Source organism: Plectropomus leopardus, chromosome 12 (genome assembly GCF_026936395.1).
Source record: "Plectropomus leopardus strain MGB_pleo_1.0 chromosome 12, ASM2693639v1, whole genome shotgun sequence".
Taxonomy (NCBI): domain Eukaryota; kingdom Metazoa; phylum Chordata; class Actinopteri; order Perciformes; family Serranidae; genus Plectropomus; species Plectropomus leopardus.
In genome coordinates, this window is record NC_142187.1 from 21,664,148 (window position 1) to 21,688,579 (window position 24,432).

A 24,432-nucleotide genomic window follows, 5' to 3' on the forward strand; every position below is an offset into this window, starting at 1 on the left:
AAGGAGGTGATATTGGTTTAATTTAGAAATCAACAGGAACCTTTGCTCTTGTGTTGGGCAACACTGACTCTGTCAACAAGACGAGTTTGTAGGTCGCAAGGCAGCTTTTCTGAGTAAAATGTTTTAATAATTGCAATTTTCCACAAGCTTTTGTCTTTTTCTTCTGATGGAAACAAATGTAAGCGGGTCATTCACCCTTCTGTGGAAGTGGAGGCATAATTTCTTACAAATATAGTATAGACAGACAGACAGACAGACAGACAGACAGATAGATAGATAGATAGATAGATAGACAGATAGACAGATAGACAGACAGACAGATTCCCATATAGTCTAGAAAGAAAATAGTCCCTACATGTAACTGCTCACAACAAAGTCTGTAGATTATTTAGAAAAATCGCATCATGATTTTTGGAAAGAGACATTGCTGTTCTCTCCAATGTAATTCCATTACATTGGAGAGAAGACAGCAAGTAGTATTAAAACAATGATAAATAGCTCTAAAGGTAAGATGAAAAATATTAATTTTGGATGTTTGGAGTGAACTGTCCCTTTAAGTCAACACCTTTAATGAGTTAGATTTCAAAAGAGATATTTTCTAAAGGGAAAACTATTCAGGTTTTTGTAAGATTACTGGTCAGCACTCTAAGAAATAGTTCAGGGGCTCTATCACCTCCACCTAATTAAATACACGGTTGCAGGATAAAAATTTCAATTTACTGAGTTACATTTGAATGTTCCTTAAAACTTGAACTTTCCTGTTGATGTTCATTTAAAAAATGAAACAAACAAAATTTTTTGGGCATAAATATTAGGACATTGATAAAAAAAGTTATTTTGCCTGTCCATAACAGCTATTTGAAATTAAAAGAAAAATAATTCTGATTTTAATTATTAATTTAATAGAATTTGAGGGATTTTAAACATAAGGTGACTATGGAATTGCAGAGATTTTATGTTTGCCTTCCAGATGGACGGTGTAAAAATGCTGCAATTACAACGGGTTTACAGTTGAATTACAACAGCTTAAAACTGCAAAATTTACAGGTTGTCCTGTAAAGTTGTTTATATCTTCATTGTTTTTTACATAATTATTCTGGCAACCACAGATGCCTTTTTCCCCCATTTTTTTTTACAGTGAAGCTGGTAAAAAGCATATGTTGATGGATATGCCTTATCAAGCTGTTGTTAACTGCACAATAAACATTATAGTTGTAATAATTCAAGATGTCCTCAGGTGCGGCTAGAAACAGAAGAAATATCTGATTTAAAGGCAGAAAAATCCTTCACCAGCCAAATCAAATTGTTTGAAAAGCGGGAAATCGGCATATTACACAACATTTTATTTGGACAGTTGAATGTTGATCAGGTGCCCATGAAGATGATGTTCCACAAGATGCCCTTTATGCTGAATCATTGCAGACTGCGTAACCCTGACCTCAGTCTCCACCTACAGTGACTAAATCACCATTTTTCCTGTCCCCTTAGATGAACCTGACAGAGTTTACGGAAACATTTTGCCACATTTTTGTATGACCTAAGTCATTTTATTGCCAAAGGCTCAGTGTACAAACCATCAGGTGTTCATGAAATGACACACAATGATCAAGGAAACTTTGTTCAAAATGTTGCTGACAGTAAACCTTTGACTGAGTTTCCTGCATAGTCTAGATTCTGCATGTGTTGACTTTAGTGATAAACAAGTATCTCATTTCATGTTAGAGGCTGAAAACAATACTTCATTTCATTCACTGCTGGGAGTGATGAGGAACAAAAGTGGGTGAAACTGATTGCACTGGTTGTACTGTGTTTTCCCGTAGCTCATCACATGACCGCTCTCCTGCTATTGCACCTGTTTCTGTTTACAGTCGTCAGTCTTTACTGCCCCTCAGCCAGCATTTACCTTTTCACCAGATTATCTGTGCATTTAATTTCTGCCCCAGTTTTCAACCTACCTTCCGGTGTGTTTGGGATCTTTTGCAGTGTTTGCCATGTGAGGAGTGGGGACAAGATTTACTTGAGTACTGTACTTAAGTACAGTTTTTGTGTATCTGTACTTTAGTTGAGTATTATTTTTTGGAAATGAAGTTAAGTTATTAATTTAGGTTTGGGTGCAGGAGCACACCTCTAATTACCTGTCTACATACTTAAAACCTGGTCAACCAATCCAATCTTGGTGTGATCCTTGCTGGTGAAATTACTTTCACTCCACTAAATTTTGGCTCTCGTTACTTGTTACATTTGATTTGAAGTCAGTAGATGATTTTTTTTTCTTTTCTAAAATACAGTGAAAAAAGAACATCCGCACACTCATGCAAAAATCATGTTATGATGCTAGCTTTCATCATAAACATGATTTTTGCATGGATTTGAGTGTGCAGATGTGTTTTTTTTTTTACTGTTGATAATGATTCAGCTCAAGCAACTCACCTAAGTCCAAATACAGGGTGTGCTGTGTTTTTCCAGGAGATGATCCTTTCTAAAATACAAAAGTCCTTAAACTGCTTGGTTTACCGTGCACAAACTTCTTTATGACCCACAAAAATCACCAGTCATATTCAACAAGTTTATCATTCTACAGGTTCTACCAGTCAGTCAGTGCATTCAGAAGAGATTTTAAAAAGTACTTTGAATACTAAAGTATGTTTATTAGTAATTAATCCAGTACTGTAATTCAAGTAATAATTTGATTTAGCAACTTTCACTCATATTAGAGTAATATTTCATGCAGAGTATTTATACTTTGACTCAAGTAATAGAGTTGTGTACTTTGTGCACCACTCAGTGTTGCCAGATTTGCAATGTTAGACTATCGTACCAGAGGCTCAAAATTATTGTACACTACTCACAATCATGAGAACGAATAGATTAAATTTATAACTTAAGTAAACAAGTAATCGACTTTTTAACACTAGCGCGACCACACAAGCACAAAATGGCGCTGTCAGCTGAGCGTTTACCAAAACAAATGACAGCATTGAGTGCTCGAAGAATGTGACGAGTCATCACGTTCAGGTCATGTTCATGTCATCATGTCCGACTCCAAACGCTGTTAGGAGATCATGTGAGAAGTGATGCCTAAACACAGATGTAGGGGCCAGCAAATTAGTTAAAATGAGACGTGTAAACTAAACTAAACTTATTTTAAGTGTCACAGTGGTTAAATTATCGTATATTACGGCAATTGGGGAATATTTGATCATAGATCGTACAGAGAGCAAAATTATCATTCAAATGCAATAATTATCAAATTTACACTGCCACCACTGCTTTTGTTTTTACTATAGGTTGCATATCACCACTCGTCTCACTCCATTGGCTGCCTGTCAACCTCAGAATTGATTTTAAGATGCTCTTCATTAACTTTTAAGACTCAACATTGTTTAGCCCCAAGTTACATAACTGAGCTTCTGACTCGCTACACTGTGGGTCATGATCCTCCGGTCTACCCTCACTAGTATTGCCGAGGTCAGGGCGGATAACTACAGGTGACCGGGCTTTTGCCATCACGGCCTCCTTTGGAATTCTTTGCCTGAGGAGATTAGGCCTGCTGGCAAATTACCTGTTTTGAAAGAAGTGAATAATAATAACTGAAAGATCTGGGTCGACATCTGCTTTCCTGTGCTGCGTTCAGATGCTTTTCACAAGCATTTAAACCTTTAAAATCTGAGCAGATGGGTTTGCTTTCTTTTGAAAACATGAAGAAAAGGCAACAAGCAAGAAATGGGTAAAATGTCAAAAGGACCTGAAAATTTGTCTTTAAAAAGAGGGATTAGAAGAGAGGTTTTTTTTTTTAAATGAGGAAAGAATGCTGCATGTATGATTATTATCAAACCTCTATTTATGATTATTCATCATTATCTATATGAAATTGTTAAATTGTTAAAATATATGTATGATATTATTTTTTTTTGTATTTTTTTCAGATCATTTCCTTTGTTGTTGTGGTTTTCTTTAATTGCTAATTTTTCAGTATTTTTTGGGGGGTAATTTCTTGTTTAGTCGCTTCTTCCCATGTTTCTGAAAGAAATCAAACCAATTTGCTAAAATTTCAAAGGGTTTAAAAAATCAGTGTTGTTATTCTATGTATTGTTCCTGATTACATGAGTAGGATTTGTGCTTGAGATACGTCAGTAACAGTAAACATTAATATTTGCTACTAATCAGTAACCACTAATATTTCTTTAAGATCAATATTATCTGAAGAATTTAGTAAACCAGGCTTCCTGACATACCTCTGGGACTCTTGTGACTGACTGCGCGTTTGCCAGTGATTACAGTCCACAAGGCCACCCTGACTGTGCTAAATCAGAGCGGATAAGCTTATTATCAATGATTATTCCCTGGAAACCTGCAGAGCAAGGGGTTAACAAGCGGTATAGGTTGGACATTGCAACATAGACTGTGTGAGCCTCGAGAGCATAAATAAAAAGTTATGCAATGTTGTTTTTTTTCATGGTGAGCTTTGCGTTTACAGCTCTGGTACATCGTATAAGCAAATGCCTGCAAATGTGCTGCTACATTTGAGAGGAAGGAGAAGGCTGTATTTAGCGCTTCCCTAAGATGTAAAAGTCAATTCTAAGTGCAGGAGTGAGTTGTGACATAATGCTGAGCTGCTGATGATTCATCTTCATGCCCACACATGAAGATGACACACTTGATCTGCATCTTTGAAAGGACTTTTTGAGAAAAACACATCTGGCTGGTTAATCACAAAATACAGACACGGCTGGTCCCAGATGTTGGTGATGTTAGGATGTTATTGACAGTGACAGGAATTGTGAGCTTTTGCAGTTGTGGAAAAAGTACTCAGATACTGTCCGAAAGTTAACCCTTTAAAACCTGGATTGACATCACTTGTCTTGTGCTGCGTTTATACACCTTTCACAAGCTATTTGACCCAAATTGGTTTGAGGTCCTTCAAAAAATTGGGGAAATAAAGGCAATGATCAAGCAATTAAAGGTGACAAAATTTACGTAAGCAATAGTTTTTAAAAATAGGGGAGGATTTTTAGAAGATGATCCCAAAAAAATCAATGAAAAAGAATGTCCAAAAATCATAATTTTTCAGCAGGGCTCATTTTCTAGGTTTTTATTTTCTTCATTTTTTTAGTTTATATTTAGGTAATTCTTGTAAATCTTGTATTTTTTCCCTTTTTTTAGTTAACTTTTAGGTCATGTTTTGGTCATGTTGCTTCTCAAAGAACTCAAAACAATTTTCTCAGGTTTCAAAGGGATAAAGTAAAAATCAGCATTTTTCAACCTGGAGCTTTTTTTTCCATGTTTTTGTGACTAATGGAAACTTAAAGAAATAAACAAGAGCACATTTGGAGTTTGTCAAAAGGTGTGTGGGACACTCACCAAAGCTGGTAAATTAGGTACTCTTGTCATTTAAGGCTAAAATGTACCTTTCTGGTCATTCTTTCATAAAGCCCGGCTCGGTGGGCAGTTCAGAGTAAAGTGGTCCTATGGACAGACACTCCAGTCCTCAGGGTTGTCTTTGGTGGGCAGCCCTTGCTTGGCAGGTTTGTCATGTTGCTGTATTCTCAACATTTTGTATCAGTGCAGTGTTTCCCAAACTTCTGCTCAAGTACTCCTCCTGCATGTTTTAGACCTCTCTGCTCCAACACAGCTGATCCAAATCTTCAAGCTGCTTGATAAGGAGCTGATCATTTAATGCAGCTGTTGCAGCAGAGAGACATCTAGAACTTGCAGGACATGCAGTACTCGAGGAGAGGTTTGGGAAACGCTGTATTTAGTTTTCTCAATCGCTTTGGCTCATTATCAGAGCTTCAGGTGCATTTGCCAAAATAGCCTATTTAGTTCACCACAACACCACAGTTCACCTGCAAAAGATCAAATCTCACGCAAAGCAGTCAACTCAGGCTTCAAAAATTATTTTCTCGTGGAAAAAAACAACGCACCCACAGTTTAAAGTTCCTCTGGCATTGTGTAAACACAGCCACTCAAAATAATTAACCAATTTTGACCATTTTATGAAGTTCGAGTTTGATTTTGAGTTTGATCATATTTTATTTGACGTTGCATCCTTCTTTCTTGTGTCCTTCATCCTTCATCCTTTCTGTTCTTGTGATTCAAATCTTCTATCTACAGATGCTTTATAAAGTGCCAGCTCCAGTCTTTGCATTATCAGAGGTACTCCGGTGATGCAGTCTTGCACATAAAGGGAGGACTAACAAGAAAAAGATGGATCAAAATTGATGTGGCAGAGGCCGAAATATCCTGATCAGAAACACTGGATCCCATATTTTCTGTGATGCTTTTGTGTCTTTTATTAGACCCTCTCCTCTTAAATGCCCTCTTTTTTCAAACTATATACCTCCAGTTTGTGATGCAGATTTCTGTAAAAAAAATTAAATAAAATAAATAATAAAACATTAGAAAGCTCCTCCAGAGCCACAGAAGACATGACACAACTCTATGACTCCTTATGACGAGTCAACTGGACTTTGTATGTAAAATCAGTGGAGTGCCCCTTTAAACTGGGCCCACACATGGTTCACCGATCACACATTAACTTCCATTGATTTCCTTCTGAGAACTAGCTGACTGATCTTTGGATGACTGGGGTCAACATCCCTCTGATGTAACAGACAAAACTTCAAACAAGGCGGTCATCAGGTCTGCCATCCAAGTTACCTCATTCACCTGGAAGGACTGATGGGTGAATTTAGGTTTTACGTGATAATAATGCAGTTTATTGCTAGAAAAATGTAACATTTAACCTTTGAAATCTGAGCAAACTGGCTTGATTTCTTTCAAAATCATCGGAAAAAGACAATAAGCAACTGAAGAAGAAATGATCCAAAAATTAGCAAAAAAAAAAGTTTAATAAACAGTCAAACAAAGAAACAAATAAATAAAAAAGGAAATCACCTGGGGAAAAAGTGTTTCAAAATTCTAAAATTCTGTAGCATAATTTTAAACATGAAATAGTTTTCCCCTGGATGTTTCCCTATCTTAGTAAAATTTTTCTAAATCTACTAATTTCTTACAATTTGTGGAACAATTCTAATGAAGTTGCTCATTGCCTTTTATCCCTTTGTTTCTGAAAGAAACTGCACCAATTTGTTCAGAGTTCGAAGGTCTAAATACTTGTGAAAGGCAGCTGAAAGCAGCACAAGAAAAGTGATGTCACTCCAGGTTTCAAAGGGTCAACATCAACATCCAAATTTTACAGGAAAATTAATTTTTTTAGCTTGTTGGTATTTCTCTGGCTGTATTTTGAAATGTTTTTATGACCTGAGAGCTCCAAAATCAGCAAAACATCAAAACAGGTTTCACTTTCCAAAGTAATGTTGATAGTTCACTGATTTAAAGATGACATTTTGACTTAGGAGATGGAATCATGTAAAAATAAAAAACCAACCTAAATATCTCTGTATCTGAGGCGGCTGATCAGGGCAAACGCAGCATTTCTGCTTTAAAAGATAAAGTGAAACAGGGTTCAGCAGTGCCCTTAGCCAGCACATATCCCCTCACCCTCCTTTTGTCCAAAAAATGAGGTAAAGGCATGCCCTTCACACACTGTAGTATCCACACAGTGAGGAGAGTGACACAGAGTCAGTGTCCTCATCTGTTTGTGCAGCTGCGAATCCTTTTCTTTCACCTCTGACCGTTGCCCCATACAGACACTGTTTGCATTATCAGCTGGGGCCCTCATTCAAAGGGGAATATGACAGAAAAAAAATGATTTTAGGATGCTAACCAATGAGTTGTTTATTTTTTATACAGTCTTATCAAGACTAAATGTGATATACAGTATGAATCACAGTGATATACTGTGAAAACTAGAGATAGGGAACTGAATTTGTTTCTAAATAATTTAGCACAATTTACATCTTCCTATTTTTTTCAATGTGGATTTTCAATATTTATCCTGTAATTAGGGGTTTAAGTCAGAAGCGCTGAAACACTAATGTTTTGGTGTTGATCAGTTATTATTGTTTCATTTCAGAGATGCTTTTGCAAATTCCAATGAGATAGTCGATCGCAGAAACACGGGAAATTGGAAGTTGTGTAGAAATGCTGCTTTAAAAAAAAAAATTATATATATATATATATATATATATATATATATATTTCCATAAAAATGCAATTTGACCTGATTGTGCCACTATAATTAAGGCCCAAAAATGCAATTTTGGCAAGGTCACGCTTCACCCACAATAGGGCGGACTGTCTTGGAATTGGACATACAAGTGTGTGGAGCGCTGACTGTAAAGTCGTGCACTCTGAAAGTAACAGCAAGATTTCGCCAAATTTAGCTCTAAAACATAATAAAAAAGAGGTGTGAATTTTTTATATGACTTTTTAATCACATTTTGAGCAATATTTACAAACTTTGTCAGATTTATTCTTTCCCAAGATAATGTCACTGTCAAATAAAAATGTTTAAAATTAAATCTAAATGTTAACGGGTTTTTTTGACAGTGACATTATCTTTAACATATTTTTCACAAAAGAGTAATTCTGAAAGTTTGAAAGTATTGCTCTAAATGTGATTAGAAGTTTCTTTGAAAAATTTAAGTTTTACCTTTTAAATTTAAAATTTACACCTCTTTTTAATGATGTTTTAGAGCTTAATGTGGAGAAATGTTACTTTTAGAGTGCACGACTTTACAATCGGAGCACCATACAATTGCAGCTCAACGCGCTCTACAAAAAAGCCTCAAGGTCCATGGAGGTCCAGACTGTGTTGGCTTGAACCCGAGGATGCGGCTTACTGCTATATCTAAATTATTAGCATCACTATCAATAGTCACATCTCAGCTTATATTCATCATATCTAAATAAACAGTTGAAAATGTTTAAATGGCCTGTGAACTTCTGTTATCAAAAATGTATTTGAACAGGTTCACGCTGATATTTTACCACATACAGTAGCTGGTTCTGATATTAGTAAACTGACAAGACAGCACACATCATCTCCTCTTTAAGGCCTGGAGTGCTTGGTTGAAAACAAAAAAATTATACACAGAAAATTTGAATTAAAAAAAAGGAAAACAGCTGTTCTCCAGGACCAACTGCAACAAACATTTTTGCTTATATTCAAAGGTTGTCACTGAGAACATCCTTAAGGAAGAGCAAGCCTGCTGATTCATGTACTTCTTGATAAAACATTTGCAAAGTCTCATTTTAATATTTTTAAACCTTCATTATTTACACTGGACAGCGGCCTTCTTCTTCACCATATTTGTTGTAGAAATGCTCCTATTCAGGGCACATTACTGCCACCACCTGTCCTCCCTGTAATACAGCCGTGAGCTCCTGCCATCGTCACTCCAGATCCTGTTGGCTTCAACTATGAAGTGTTTCTCTCATTTTTATGATGCTCTAGCTCATAACTAACAAGAAAATAAAAAAAATGTTGCTAAAAATGCCTTACTAAAACAATTTGATTCTTCATTAAGATTAAAGAGGCCAATTAAAAGTGAGCGTCTTTTCAGTCTCCTCTGAAAACACACCTTTATCAAAAAGCACATCCTCATTCTGTCGGAGCTGCTGTTTATTCTGTAAGTATCTTTTTGATTTTCATTTCTTGTTCCTCGTTATTTTTATCATTGACTCTTGATATTTTATCTAATTTTCCCCCTGAATTTTAGTTTATTTTACTGTTTTATTGTGTTAAGGTTTTTCGATTAATTATCATTGTTTTAAATGTCTTTGGTTTTTTTTGTATAGCAATTTGTGACTTTGTTTTGAAAGGTTCTACTAACTAATATTTATTATTATCATTACAAGGGGTGTTCCATATCATATTTGTCACAATAATACCAGAATAATTTTTAATATGATAAGAAAAAATCTTATGATATTGGCAATATTTTTGACTCTACATGTAAATTTAGAGTTTCAGTTATGGATTCAAGGGTGCTTTTTGTATTTAGCATCAGTTTGTTACTGTTGTTTAAAAACAAAAGAGTTGAGAGATCATTTTTGTTAAATTTTAACTGAGTATTTAAAGGCAAATTGTTACATTTGTGGCGGCACATATAACACTTATTTTGTTGCAATTGTATGCTCTTGAAATTAATAATATTTTTTTCAGTATTTTATCATATCATCAAGAATACTGTCAAGAAGAAATAACTCTGAAATATTGTGATACTATTTTAGGGCTTCACCGCCGATCTCTAAATATTAAGACACATTTACTTTCTAAGTTTTTGGAGTTGATTCTCAAGAGCTGCTGCTTTTCCCTTTTTATGATGCTTCTTCTATGTTTGTTTTGATTTTTTGGGGGGTGGGTGGGGGGTATAACCTTTGACATTTATCACATCATGCCCTCATTTCAAATGTGACAAAAGAGACCAAGCAGAATCTCTTGGTTTTGGTGATTATATTTCAACATCAGCATATTTTCTTGGCAGCATATAAAAAAGAAAGGAAACAATGACTACAGCTAAATATCAGTCTCTCTAAGCCATCTCTGTACAGTGTCGGTCCGACTGATGAGATGTACCACCCTTCATTCATTCCCTTCTGTATCAAAAGTTGAAATCCAAAAACAATCTACTAGTCTCTAATTTAACCAATAGAAACTGGAGTAAAAATGTGCGGCTCAATCCAAATCCTCTCAGATCTACACACGTGCCTCACAGATGTCCGACACATTTTTCTTGACTTGCAATTTCCGGACCTTTTCTCTTAGTGCCTTCCATATAATTACAATTGTTCAAACAATGACCGCGTGAGAGACCAAATCTGGGTCAAAATAAACAAGAATGAACCTCCCTTTACCTGTCCCCAGGTACGGAAAATAACAAGAAGAGCAAGAAAATAAACTCTGACATTTAACAATCCTTTCTGGGAGGTAAAAGTCTTTTTTGTACAAGTCCCTGGTGCCTCGTGCCTGATCCACTATTTGGGCTTTTTTTGAATCTGTTTATGATAGAATTAGAATATATATATGTGTATATATATATATATATATATATATATATATATATATATATATATATATATATGTGTATATATATTCTATCCTGATGAGCCTCAGAAAAAAAATGAAGCCTGCATCAGAAAAGAATAAATTGCATTATAAAATTAAAGAGTGCCAACATCTGTAACACCTTACTGGCCAATTGTAGAGCACTACAAAGGGATTAGGCTGTCAGTAGAGACGTCAGTATTCAGACTAATGGAGTGGCGGTGAAAGATGTCCATCCACTAAGAGTTGTCTTGGCAAAAACGGGGCCTAATTCCAAGAAGACAGAAGGTTATGGGATCGAGGCCGTCCCAGATCATTGGTGAAAGGGTGAGGTCTACCAGAGAGATACACAAGCAAAAAGTGAGTGTTTCTGACAAGGCTAGTTCCTCTCCTGCACAAATACAGTCTCCTGTGGACAAAGGCCTGCCTCCTGCAGCGTGATGTCATAGTCCAAGTGGGCCAGCTTCCTTCTGGGAAAGTTGGTGACAAGTTCGAAGCGTTCGTTCGGGTAACCTTTCGACTGGACGTGTCTTACCAGGGCCTTGACGAGAGAGAGAGAAAGATGATACCAGAGGTGAGACATTTTACTTAACAATCAAAATTCATGTGATTATTTTACTTAAAGCATTAGTTTGACATTTTGGGAAATGTGCTTATCCCCTTTGTTGCCATTAGCCTTTTCTGTGCTTTTTCAACCTGACTGGTGTTGTGTGATGACCAAGATAGGTTCTCAGTGATGGTAAATCTAAGGTAATTCACCTGCTCCACTGATGTAGACAGGGGTGTGTGTCTTCCCCTCCTTCTTTCTAAAACCAACAATCAGCTCCCTGGCTTTACTGGCGTTGAGCAGTAGGTTGAGCACTCTGCAAGATTGCTGATTTCCTCCCGGTATGAACTCTCATCGTTGTTTATAATACGGCCGATGATGGTGGTGTCGTCCGCATACTTCACAATAGAGTTCTCCTGATGTCTGGGAGACAGTCATGGGTGTAATTTGAGGGGGCTGAGCACACAGCCCTGGGGGGCTCCGGTGTTGAGCACTAATGTAGAGGAGGTGTGACTGCCAATACAAAGTCTCTGGGGTCTGCATGTGAGGGAGTCCAGTATCTAGTTGCAAAGTGTTGTACTGAAGCCCAGAGTGTTAAGTTTTCCAATCAGGTTCATGGGAGAGATCGTGTTGAATGCTGAGCTGAAGTCAACAAACAGCATCCTGATGTAGCTGTTCTTATTCTCCAGGTGAGTGAAGACTGAGTGAAGAGCAGAAGATATGGCGTCCTCTGTGGATCTGTTGGTTCTGAAAGCATACTAATGAGAGTCCAGGCTGGCAGGGATGTTGTCTTTGATGTGCTGGAGAACCAGTTTCTCAAAGCACTTCATCAGGATGGAGGTAAGAGCCACAGGGCGGTAGTTATTAAGACTAGATACAGCAGACTTTTTAGGTACAGCGATGATGATGGCTGTCTTGAGGCAGGAAAGAACAGAATCTTTTGAGAGTGAGAAAATAAAAATGTCAGTTATAACATCAACTAACTGATCAGCTGATGGGTTGGTTTTTTGCTCTCATAGTTCACTCACATAGTTTCATTTGACCATAGTGTTGGAGTGTAATAAACATACGATGCATTATTATTTATTAAACAAACTATCCAGCATTATATAAGAATTAAAAGCTCCATCTTAAACAAACTTTTGCTATTCATCGCTTTACTTGTGGCATTTTTTTTTAGTAGACCTACGTCTTCTATAGCTGCCAACAGCCTGCAAACATTCCCAGTTAGAGAAAGGTTGAAAATAAGGCAGGCCCCCAAAACACTACATCTGCTGCCCCTGGTAGTAATAATGAGAGCTCAGCACAAGCAACTGGATGAGACACGGAGTGATGCGTCCTGGTGTTTCTAAATAGTCCAAATAATCCAAAGTCTGACAGAACCTGGAGCTAAAACAAAGTAGTCTGTAGAAGTCTAAAGAAGTCACTTTCCACCGCTGAATATTTGTCTGTTTGTTCATTCAGACACTTTGATGCTGTGAGGAGAAGCTCCATCATGTTTGTCTGTCTCTCGCTGCACTGCGGTCAGACCATCAACTGTTTGATCAGTGATAATGAAACGCCGTGGAAGCACATGAGTATTTGACTCGGTTGTCAAATACTCAACTGTAATCTAGAGTCCAAGTCATTCACTGCATTACATGATTGTTAAACACTTCTGTTTTAGCGTGAGATTTGCCTCTCTGCCGTGAAACCGTGAGACAGAGCCCAACAGAGTCCAACATAGTGTGAGACACACACCGCAGATGCGTGAGGGTTGGCAACCCCAGTGAGGTAACGATTAACAGAATTTAAAAAAACAAAACAAAATAACCGACATAAGGAAGATTACGTCGGTTAGAGGTTCTGAATGTCGGTTTTGATTATTTTTCAATTAACTGCCCAGCCATATGATCAGCACGTTTTTAGTACACGGCCAGGTATATTATCTGAACGAGCAGCCTTATTTATGTTCACTCTCAGCAGGATTTTTCTTACATCTGCTGTGGTCACTGAGAGTGGCCTGTCCTCTGAAGGCGGAGTAGTCCTTACAGCTGAGTCTTTGTTGAGGACATCAAAGTGAGCATACAATGTGCTCAGCTCGTCCGGCAGCGTGGCCTCTCACATGATGGCGGGGGCTCCTGCTTTTGTAGCCTGTGACATTTTGTCTACCACATATCTTTAGTGCTGCTGCTGTTAAGGTCTCTCCCCAGTCTCAGCTAATGTCTCCTCTTTGCCTCCTTGATGCCAGCTCTCAGTCTTGCTCTGGCGGTGATGTAGGCCTCCTTCGCACCTGACGGAAAGCAAGCTTTTTTGGCTCTGAAAAGAGCCCTCACCTCATTCATCCAGGCCCTCTGGTTGGGGAATATTCTTATTGTCTTTGTGATCACCACATCATCCACACATTTGTTGGTATATGATGTCACTGAAGATGCATATTATTCAAGACTGATGTTTTTAACCTGAGTGGCAGTATCTCTGAACATTTGCCAGTCTGTGCACTCAAAACGATCCCATAGTGCTGATGTAGCTTCATCTGTCCACACTTCAACAGTTTTACCTGATGGTTTGATGCTTTTTATCAGCTGGCAATATGTCGGCAGAAGGAGCAGAGAAATATGATCTGACAGGTCAAAGTGAGGATGTTGGAGGGCTTTGTAGCCGGCAGGAATATTTGTGTACACATGATCCAGGATATTTCTTCCTCGGTTGGGGATCTGGACACGCTGGTGGAATTTTGGTAAGACAGATTTGTGTTTGTTTGATTAAAATCACCAGCTACAATGAGTCCTATGTGTCCTGTTGGTTCTGAACAAGGTCTGCCCATCGAGTGAAATAGCTTGATCCAGGATGTCAGGGGTTGACCATGTCCCTCTGAAGACGTGTGCAGAGCAGTTTATGATTTCCTGTTGCTGAGTCAGCCTCAATGACTCAGCATCCTTCCTCTGCGATATCCAGCATGTCTCCTTATTGTCCGAACCACCTCAATCCCACCCCTCTCTCTCCAGCTCTCCTCAACCTGCTCCCTACTTTGACGATCACAATATCCTCTGCACAAATCAGAATCCACTGAGACTCCTGCCTGATCTTATCCATTACCAATGGAAACAAGAAGGGGCTCGGAGCAGATCCTTCACATTATCCCACCTCCACCTTAAACCCATCTGTCACTCCTACCACACACCTCACCATTGTCACACTACCCTCATACACATCCTGCACTATTGTTTGCACATGTCTCTGTAGGGCTGGACGATATCACTTTAAAATAATATTGCAATATTTTAAGGCTATATTGCGATACACAATATATATTGCGGTATTTTAAATGTCCTTTAAAATAATGTTAACTACTAAAATAATATTGAATGAACTGCAGTTACGATAAAGTTAAATAAAGTAGCTACTGTCATATATAATAATAATAATATAATAAAGTTGAATACAATACTATTGTAATATTTCTTAAATAAGGCTATAAGAGAGTAAGACAATAAAATTCTTTTATCATGACATTTAAAATGTCTTGTTATAATTAAATAAGGACCTATAGTGATTTCATTTTGAAGGACCTGGCTCATCTCTTATTCTGTGCACTTGAAGCTTCTAGTCAACAATTGGATGTTAGTGTTACCTGAAACTTAAACAGATGCTGCACCACACTGGTGCTCTGTGGTCGCAAAATGTGACTAAATAGTGGCGTTCGGAGTGCTGCAAATATACATGCCTCACCTGCATACACTACCGTCACAACTACTCATTAAGTTCACTGTAAGCTGGAAACAAACTAACAGTTCTCCAGATAATACATAAATAGTAGTTGCTCCAAAATGTGAGTGGAGCCCTGCAGAAACCCTGCTCTATGTCTGCATGTGTTTGTATGAGAGGCAGAGAGTTGCAGGAGAGAGCAAGAGAACCAAAATGCAGGTGGCTTAAAAAAAAAAGTGACAATTTATAATCAATGATCGCGATAGTCATTTATTCTGTGAAAAGCCATGATACATTGAGTATATTGCATCGCCCATCCCTACCTCTCTGCTACTCCTGACTTCCAATACCAGATCTTGTCTCTGGGCACTCTGTCATATGTTTTTTAATCACCCTTGTTCCTTAAAATCGGTACCAGTATGCTTCTTTTCCTCTCTTCAGGTCTCCCCCTCACTTTCTTGCATGTGTTAAAAAATCTAGTTAAAAATTGCACTGCCATCTCTCCTAAACATCTCCATGCCTCCCCAGGTATGTTATCTGGGCCAACGGCCTTTCCACTCTTCATAATCTTCATAGCCGCCCTCACTTCACTGATTAATCCACTGCAATTCCTGATTCACTTTCAGGATAGATACATTTGAGTGAATGTGAAGCTGGAGTCAGCAGCCAGTTAGCTTAATTTTGCATAAAAACTGGATAAATGAGGAAAGAGCTGACCTTGCTCTGTCCAAAATCAATCTTTAAATCTGACTCGGCAACAAAGCAAAGAAGCATATTACCAAAAATGTTTGTTTTTTTTAAATATTGTTAGTGTGTTGTGTTCTCACCAAAAGTTTTGCTTGAGAAGACAAGGAAATTTGCTCTCTCTGTCCATCTGGGTAACGGAGCATCAACCTGGCTTTAGGACCTATGTGGAAAAAAACAAAAAACATGCTGGTAAATATCTCCCCATACCTTAACCATAATCATAACGGTTCCCAATGACACATTTATGTACCGTTGTCATCAGGACAGTCCAGGTGACAGGTTTTGGTGGAGCTAGTCTTAGAGGGTCCAGCACTTTCGGCCGCTGGAGGACAGTGGTTACCTCCAGAATCAGCGTCAGGCTGAGGATGACGAGCAGCCGAGGGCTCCAAATGATTCTTTTTGCTCTCCTCTTTCTTGTGACTGTGGTTGTTTTCTTTGTATGGAGACTTTCTATAAGAAGCAGTAGAGCTATCAGGATGCAGACGTTGCTGGGCCGCAGTGGCCGGAGGGAGCTGGGTGTGTTTGCTGGTAGAACTTTTCTCTTCGTGGGGTGCTGGCGTTTCGCTGTCTGAGCCATCGACAGAGATGGGACCTTCGCTGTCAGAGAAAGGCTCTGCGTCTGATTCGTCATCTGATCGAGGAGAATCGGGGGCTTCTGGAGCATTTGAGGACTCGTAGTGGGTCTCCTGTAGGGAGGCTCGGATCGCTGCCTCCAGCTGACTGTCTTCACTGGCATCAATAAGACTCTCCTAGAAAAGAAAACAAAGTGTGCAGCTGTAAAAAAAACACATCAAAGAGCTGGGCAGAGACAGACATCGGTAAATCTTTGTACACTAGCAGTGGCTGTGTATTAGTCAAAATTGGCAATAAAGTAACAATCTTTAGGGGTGACTAAAGATGCTTTTAAGGATAAGATGCATTCAAATTTTGCAAAATGTCCAAACTACCAAGCAGATGGAAATATTCACATTTCATGCAGAAACTATGGTATAATAAGTTCCCAAAAATGTTATCTTTTACATGTAATGCAGCCTTGAGGGCAAGGAAGAAAACAATGAAGTCCAACGGAGAGAGAAGTAGAGGAAAGCTCTTATTAGAGCGCTAAAAAGAGTTAGAATTAGAGGTGACACATGAGATGAGGGACCCACAGAGCGAGCTCGTTTGGCAGGGGGTGCGTGACAGGATGGCCCATCGAGCTGCCCATGCTCTGCCAGGAATCCAGTCGTCTGCTCCAGAAACGATGTCACGTCCAGCTGATTCCACTCCACCATTTTTTGACCTGAAGTGATCATGTTTTAAACAGCACAGGTCAGTAAGGAAATAAATTAAACATTTCAGAAGCAAAAACAGATGTGTTCAGATGCTCTGAGTTAGAGCTACTCTAAACAGCGAGGAAGAGACATCTGCTCACTGTAATGTAATATGCTGTTTAAATGGCTACACAATGGACAATGCAGTTCAGTTAACGTCATGGCTAAGTATATCCAGTGCATTGATCACTTAATCATACAAGCATCTTGAGCTCAGCCATGCACCATTATGCTTTTAAATTACTTCCAATGCTGTTGTGTTGTCCTCTAAATGGTATGTATGAAGGAGAGACCCCCAACAGCGTCAATAAAGATAGTGCTTAATCTAACAGTTTGAATCTTCATCCATGACATTGATGAATAAATCTAAATCAACATTCAGTTACTATGCAGCTATTTTCTGATTTTGCATTTCTATATTATTCTATTTGTAGAATTAGATTCCAGTGGCAACTGACTTGTGCGATACAAACATTTCAAATTTTGTTTCCCACGTTACAGCCTTGTGCTTTGCAGAATAAGTGAGTGTTTTCCAGACTGAACATCTGAACCTAATTGTTCGGATTTTGTGTTAAACCGCCCCCCAACAAAAGTAAACAATTTAATTTTGAAATTTTCCATTTCTGTCATAGCATAAAGTTGCGATAAGCCTAAGGATGCGATTATTATTCCATCATTATTTTATACTGTTATTGTATTAACTTGCTGCCTATAGGTATGTATGCTGACAAAACAGACTAGTTATATTAACTGAATACAGTCTTTTGTTTTTTTAACAAATTTAATATAATAAATCCCCTCATTCAAATTGAGGATTAACGATCAGCATAGATCAAGCATCGGAATGATTACGGCAGATAATGCTGCGACTAACTTCCCATGAACACTCACCTGTGCGGGGATCAAGGATGGAAATATAGGGAAACTTGTTCAGCTTATAGAACTGGATGTATCTTTGTCCCTCTTCACTGTCATGATACACCTGTAAAGAGAGAAAATGCACAACACAGACATGAAGTTCACAGCATATTAACCTCAACTGAGTATCATGAATGCAAATGTTAAGACTATGAGTGTTGGGCTTTAGGACAAAGTGAGATTTCATGTGCTGATTAAGGGACTTTTTTTTTTTTTTTTACAGCAGAACAAAAAGTGAGTACAACAGCATCTGTAGGCGGGCTTCCATTACAGATTTGTGCAAAACTTAAGTGATATTTTCAAATTTTCAAACTGCAAGATGACTACGTCTCCATTGAGTGATGTTGTGCGACTTCTCCTCTTGCGATAACACTCCACAAAGCATGGCGATGGTGGCTCAAAACATTAGCAGGTTTATTTCTATTGTAGCCACCGCACTAGCCATCATTATTTCCAATCCAAGGCGATGCAGGCGTGTTATGCGAGTGATAATGGAAAGGCAAGCCTCTTCAACGTGGGAGCGGACACGTATGAGGGATTTCTGGAAGGTGATAGTTCACGATTTCACAGAGGAATTGTGGATTCAAAACTTCTGCATGATCTGCTTAACTTTTGAAGAGTTATGTGATGCAATAGCACCTCTTGTAGCGCCTGCTGCATCAGGGATCCAGTTACTACTGACAAGAGCTGCCTATAAAAGCTATTTTAGAATAACTGGGAGTACTTTCAAAATTGACACATTTCCAAGAGTCATTTTTTATATTCATAATTTGCACAATTTGAGGGTTAATGGAAACCCACCTACTGTGTGCCTGAAACACTTTGGCCATACACAATTATTCACAACTTCACCTATCAATACTGCCAGTGGTCTTTGTTTTTGCATCACTGACAAAATGAATTTCTCACAGGAATAACAGCGTTCAACTCGACCTTTCCATCAAAAGAGTTAAGCAGCTGTACTCTTGCAAAGACGTCAATGCAGAGTTTGCACAAACACGAAAACATCACAGACCACTGATGACCCTGGGATTTGAAACGACATACCTGCCAGAATATGAAGTGCTCTCTGATGATGGTCTTCACTGCATCGTTACTCCAAACATCCCTGTTCAGGCACTGGCAGGCAAAGTCCTGAACATTTTGAATGTTGATCATCAGCCACTTGTTCTCTAGTTGTCCGCAGTCTTTTGCCTGGAAGCACAAGAGATGGACTTAGTTTGGGTGAGGACCAAAGAGGCATATGTGGTTAAGGATATACTATAAAGCAAATTCCAGACCTTAAGCCACATGTATCCAAGAGACACAGTACAGGGGGGGAAAAAAAATACATAGTGAGGCGAAACGCAAAACGAAAGTAAATCTGGGGTTTGCTTTTACTATCGGATTACTGGCGAGTGGATTTACAAAAACTAACAATCCTGCATAGTATACCTTTAACCCTCTATGGTACCTTGGTGACTGTAGGTAACATACCCATTTTTTGCTGTTTACACTCATACAACATATTATCAATTACACTGCAACACTTTAAAAAAAGGTCAGGGCCCTGAGGAAGCAAGCAGCACTATATCTAATGTAATATGACTCCCTGGAGGTCATTTTGAGTCCCTTTTTCAGCCCCATTAACTCTCGACAAAAATGGTATCTTGTTCTGTCATTTTAAAAACAAGGGAGAAAAAAATATATTAACAATAATAGGTGAGTAAAGTTTACGTTTTAATTGTTTAATGTAGTAAATTTGAAAATTAATTGACAGAAATTTTCTAAAATGCATATGTTGCCTTGAGACATTGTACCATTGTGGAATTCCACCATTACAGTTTTGTGTATTGTGTACTTCGGTTTATAGCATAACTCTCATCATAATTTCCTCTTTATCTCTACAAATTAACCCACATGTTTAATCATTTTGAATATTTTCCATACAGTATGGTATAAAATTTCAAGAAAAAAAGATTTCAACATTACTCCCTTTTTTTCATTTCTTACCATTATGGTACAATGTTGGTTTAGGATAATGCAACCAAAAGTGTACACCAAAAAAATATATATTTTTGGAACTGTCTTTAAATTATGTTTACTTATTCTATTTTATGAAAACAAAAAAAAAACATTACAAACACTTTATCACCAGCTGGCATCATAATGTGTACCACAGAGGGTTAAGCTGCAGCTTGATGGGAGACAAAAAACTAAATACACTAAGTAAACACAGTGTTTTAATGACAGCTTAGATTAAAAACAAAAAGAAGCAAACTAAATGTTCTGCATGTTGCTTCAACAGATCCACTCTCCGTTTTTTAATGTAAGCTGTCAATAAAATAGTGTCAATGCTAGTATCCTAGTGCTCTGACATCCTTTTGTTTCACGTGGATATACCCGGCACCAGCTGGCACCCAGAGGAGAAGTACGGCTGTGCACTGAATATTTTCAGCTCTTTTCTTTTCAAATAACCACTTGTTTCAAGAGTATGCCTTCACATGCATTTGACCACTATACCGGCTGATTTCATGAATACTGTTAGTGCATATTCATCCAGAGAGGAAGAATGCATGCTTTAAAAATGACAACCTGCCCTTCCGTACATGGCACACCAGGTTTCCCACCTGTGACCCACACAGTCACCATCTGAAACTTTGCTGAAAGTTCACACAGTGAATAAAGACGTGCGGTTTAAAATGTCCATTGATAGACTCCTCACCGTCTCAAAGCTGCCTTTGTGCATGAGCTCAATGGGGGGACGGAAAAGGTCTGCCAGGGTGCTCAGTTTCTTATCCACTGTTCCACCGTTACGCAGCTCCTGTTCCTGACGAACTAGGAAAAGAAAAAACATTCTTAGTCATTAGAGAAAGTAAAAAGGTCGGGACAGAGAGAAAAGTGACAGGCTGCTTTACCACATTCACTACCAACCAGATTCTTTAAAGCTCGCACAACTTGAATGTACTCACTTGTTTCTGTTTGGAAGTCTCGGAAACCATCAAATATTGATCGAGCAGGTCTTCTTCGCTTTGGCACTGCATGTGTAACATACACATCACATGTCACATTTAGCAGATGACTGCAACAACACAGCCAGTAAAAAGATTTGAGTTTGTCTGAAGTCGAATAAGAAGAGTGTAATACCTCCAAACAACGGTTCAGGTTCCACCAATATGTCCTGTTTCTGGGGAATGGGTGCTCGTACTTCACTGAGACACAAGGAAATATAAACAGTATTATTCTAAGAAGCAAAGCAATCTGGTATCACACAAATTTTAAAGATACACTCTCTTATTTTGCTGTACAACCAAGATGCAACACAAATCACAGCAGCAGCATCAATCTGAGCCCCTAAACTCTCGCTCCAGCTTACTGCCAACAACAACTCAAACTAGGAGAGAAATTATGGAGCACTATAAAAAAAAAATCAGAGAGTGCATCTTTAAGATAGCAAAGTGTAAAGACCTTATTTTACTTTTATTTGACACAAGTAAAAGTAGGAGTTTACTCTGAAGGGGGAGCTCTGCTGCTTGAAGCTGCTGAACTGGAGCTGGTGCTGGGCTCCTCTGCAATCCCGCCTCCGTCCAGAAACATGGTCACTGCCATCTCCAGGTTGTTGTTGCATGCTTCCAACATATGTTTTCCTACACTCTCTGTGGCTCCTAAAACAGTATCCGACAAAGGCATAGTGATGTTTAGAGAACATTATGGATAAAACTGTGATACACAGCTACATACATGTGAAAACTCACACTATCAGTGTTAGTCCTGAAATAGTTTATCATCAGTAAAATATCTGTTTTGAATTTTAATAACATATTAAAGGAAATATATAGCTTTTTGCATGTTGTAGGTTGGTTACTGCACACTTTACTTTTACAAAGCATCATCTTTTTTTTTTTAACTTGCATTTAAAAGGGGGACTTCATGTCATCTCACTGTGTTTTTAAAATTATCCATTTATTAATACCTATTGATTCTGAATATTTGAAGGCATTTAAATACCTGTTTTACCAGCACGCTTTCTCGCATTCTCTCATTGCTTATGTTTATTACAGTCATTCATTCTGCTGATCTCACTGTTGTCATGTTTTAGCCTTGTTAAATGTATCTTTTAATTAAAAAAAAACATTTAATGCCCTCAGTGTCAATGTTTTCTAAATATTGTGCCAAAATTAGAAATGTCAGTATTGTGACAATATGTATTACTGTGTTGTGACTACAGTACGATCAAATATATTTCATATTTTCAAAATAATATCAATATTTGAAAGGTTTTTTTAAGTGCTGACGCAAATAATTTTTAACATTATTCAAAAATATTTTATACAGATCCTGAAATTTGGTTATTAAAGAATTGTGACCAAGCTATATATTATTCATACACTTAAGTATATTTATATATTTGTCATTTTTGTGCTGCAATTTCTTGGTACTTATCGGCATATGTCTACAGCTATAATGCATCTGTAAATCTGTAGCCTGCAAAATATATAGTAACATTTAAGTGTGCCGCAAGGTAATACTGTTGGCATACTACATACAAAACATCAGTCATCATTTGATGTCCGCAGCTTCAGTCGTATATTGAAACTAATCTAATTGATTTGGTTGATATCTTTTCTAAACATGTAAAACAAACAAAACAAAATAACAGTAATTGAAATGAATGATAACCTATATAACAAACTTAATGAACCGATTCTCATAAAGAACAAACTGAAATCTTAAAAATCTGAAAAAGAGTAAGAGAAGAATAAATTTTCCACTACTCAGCAATTACTTCATGAACTTTATCTCTAACAACATTTAGAGTACCATACGCATTTTTTAACCTGTTTTCTACATATTACGTAAACAAACTGCTAACAAGTTTTTGGAAGTGTGATTACTTTCTTGTTGGGGGGCCTCTAGTATTTTTCATTCATGTTAATTTCTTGTGACAATGCATACTTACAATTTAAACAGGCTTTCCAATTCCAATGTGAACATCCTACAACAACAGTGTAACTTCATAAAGGCAGAGTTGCTGTTCCCTGTGCTGCATTACTAACAAGTCTTTGCAAGTTGACTGCAACACTGTACTGAAATGAATGAAAGCCAACTGTCTGAAGACAGAAAAAAAATGCATCCGGTTTAAACAAAGGCTTTGGGAAATAGTAAGCACATATGTTGCTCAACTACGCTACGTGATTTTGCAGGCTACAAACAGTCTGCAAATACGCCAGAATCTACTTTAAATGTCCAAAGATCATGAACCGACACAATAAGTAAAACTATGAAAATGCTCTGCATGTGAGATAACATTAGATGGGAGGGTTAACTTTATCTTACTAAGTGAACAGCACCGTTTGGCTGCACTGATCTCTCTGCGTGTACTGCGCATGTCTGTTTCACTTTCCAAGTCCAACAGCAGCCCTGGGTCTCCTCTCTTTTCCGTTAAATAACTTAAAACTGAAACACTGTCCATCGTGTTAAAGCACACATAAACTATTGAGGAACTCTGAACGAGTGGTCGGAGACAAACAGCGAGCTTATCGGAGTGTGGTTTGGCGTCAGAGTGAAGACTAACGTGCAGTAACACAACATGAAGCCTGGCTGGTGATGAAGAAGGGAAATGTTGCTCAGCCGACGTCCATTCCCCACTATCAAACAACATGCGATGGGAAAAAACGAGCAGAAAATCAGCTCCGGGCTAGCGGGATAGTGTCTGTAACGAGCACCACAAATACTATGTGATGTTTTGAAGTGGCCGTGGCGGATAATATTCAAATCGGATGGTTAAATGGTCCCTTTTCTGTGTCTTTCACATGAGTTAAGCAGATATCTGGCTGTGCTTTTTCCCTCTGCAAAGCATTGACAGCGTAGGGGCCAGGGGAAGACTTAACGTCCGTTTTCTTGTCCACGCGCTAATTTCGTGGTTTGTTTGACAAGGTAGCCATTCCTGTTGGATGACCAGAACCTACTTAATAGATTAAACGTAAAATAAAATGTTATTTTTACCTGTTATTGCTGTGAATTGTTGTATTAACCCATTCACCCCCGGAGCTGAGGTGTCTCCGAGCGCCGCCATCTTACCGCCACAAACAACAACATAAATGTGGCGCATGCGCTACGCCGTCCTTTTCCCTCCGCCTGGCGCGGCGCGGGCCCCCTACGTCACCAAGGGATTGTGCTGCATTCTGGGTTATGTAGTTCAGTGAACATGAATGGGGCGTTAGTGGCATATTTGTGAGTTATTTTTTTAAAGTTGTGGGTTTTTCATGTATTTGTACGCAGTTTCCGTA

At 38.2% G+C, this 24,432-nt stretch overlaps 1 protein-coding gene across 1 annotated transcript; it reads right to left on the bottom strand.

The window, feature by feature from the left end:
• Nucleotides 1–10,348: 10,348 nt before the first annotated feature.
• Nucleotides 10,349–24,288, bottom strand: ubxn7 (UBX domain protein 7). The gene is made up of 11 exons (XM_088085493.1): nt 24,149–24,288; nt 21,654–21,807; nt 21,290–21,354; nt 21,115–21,180; nt 20,868–20,980; nt 19,211–19,357; nt 18,137–18,227; nt 17,084–17,214; nt 16,186–16,684; nt 16,016–16,095; nt 10,349–11,495 (listed from the first exon to the last, which is right to left on the bottom strand). The coding sequence occupies exons 1-11, from the start codon at nt 24,252–24,254 to the stop codon at nt 11,334–11,336; spliced, it is 1,614 nt and encodes a 537-aa protein (XP_087941619.1). The 5' UTR covers nt 24,255–24,288; the 3' UTR covers nt 10,349–11,333.
• Between the last annotated feature and the right edge of the window lie 144 nt (nt 24,289–24,432).

Excerpts from the sequence above, each read along its gene's own strand:
- ubxn7 (XM_088085493.1), bottom strand. The coding sequence starts at position 24,254 with ATGCGCCACATTTATGTTGTTGTTTGTGGCGGTAAGATGGCGGCGCTC. Across the intron at positions 16,685-17,083 it reads CTGCCAAACGAGCTCGCTCT|GAGAGTCTTATTGATGCCAG; the intron begins GTGGGTCCCTCA and ends TTTCTTTTCTAG. Across the intron at positions 11,496-16,015 it reads CTTCTCAAGCAAAACTTTTG|GCCCTGGTAAGACACGTCCA; the intron begins GTGAGAACACAA and ends TCTCTCGTCAAG.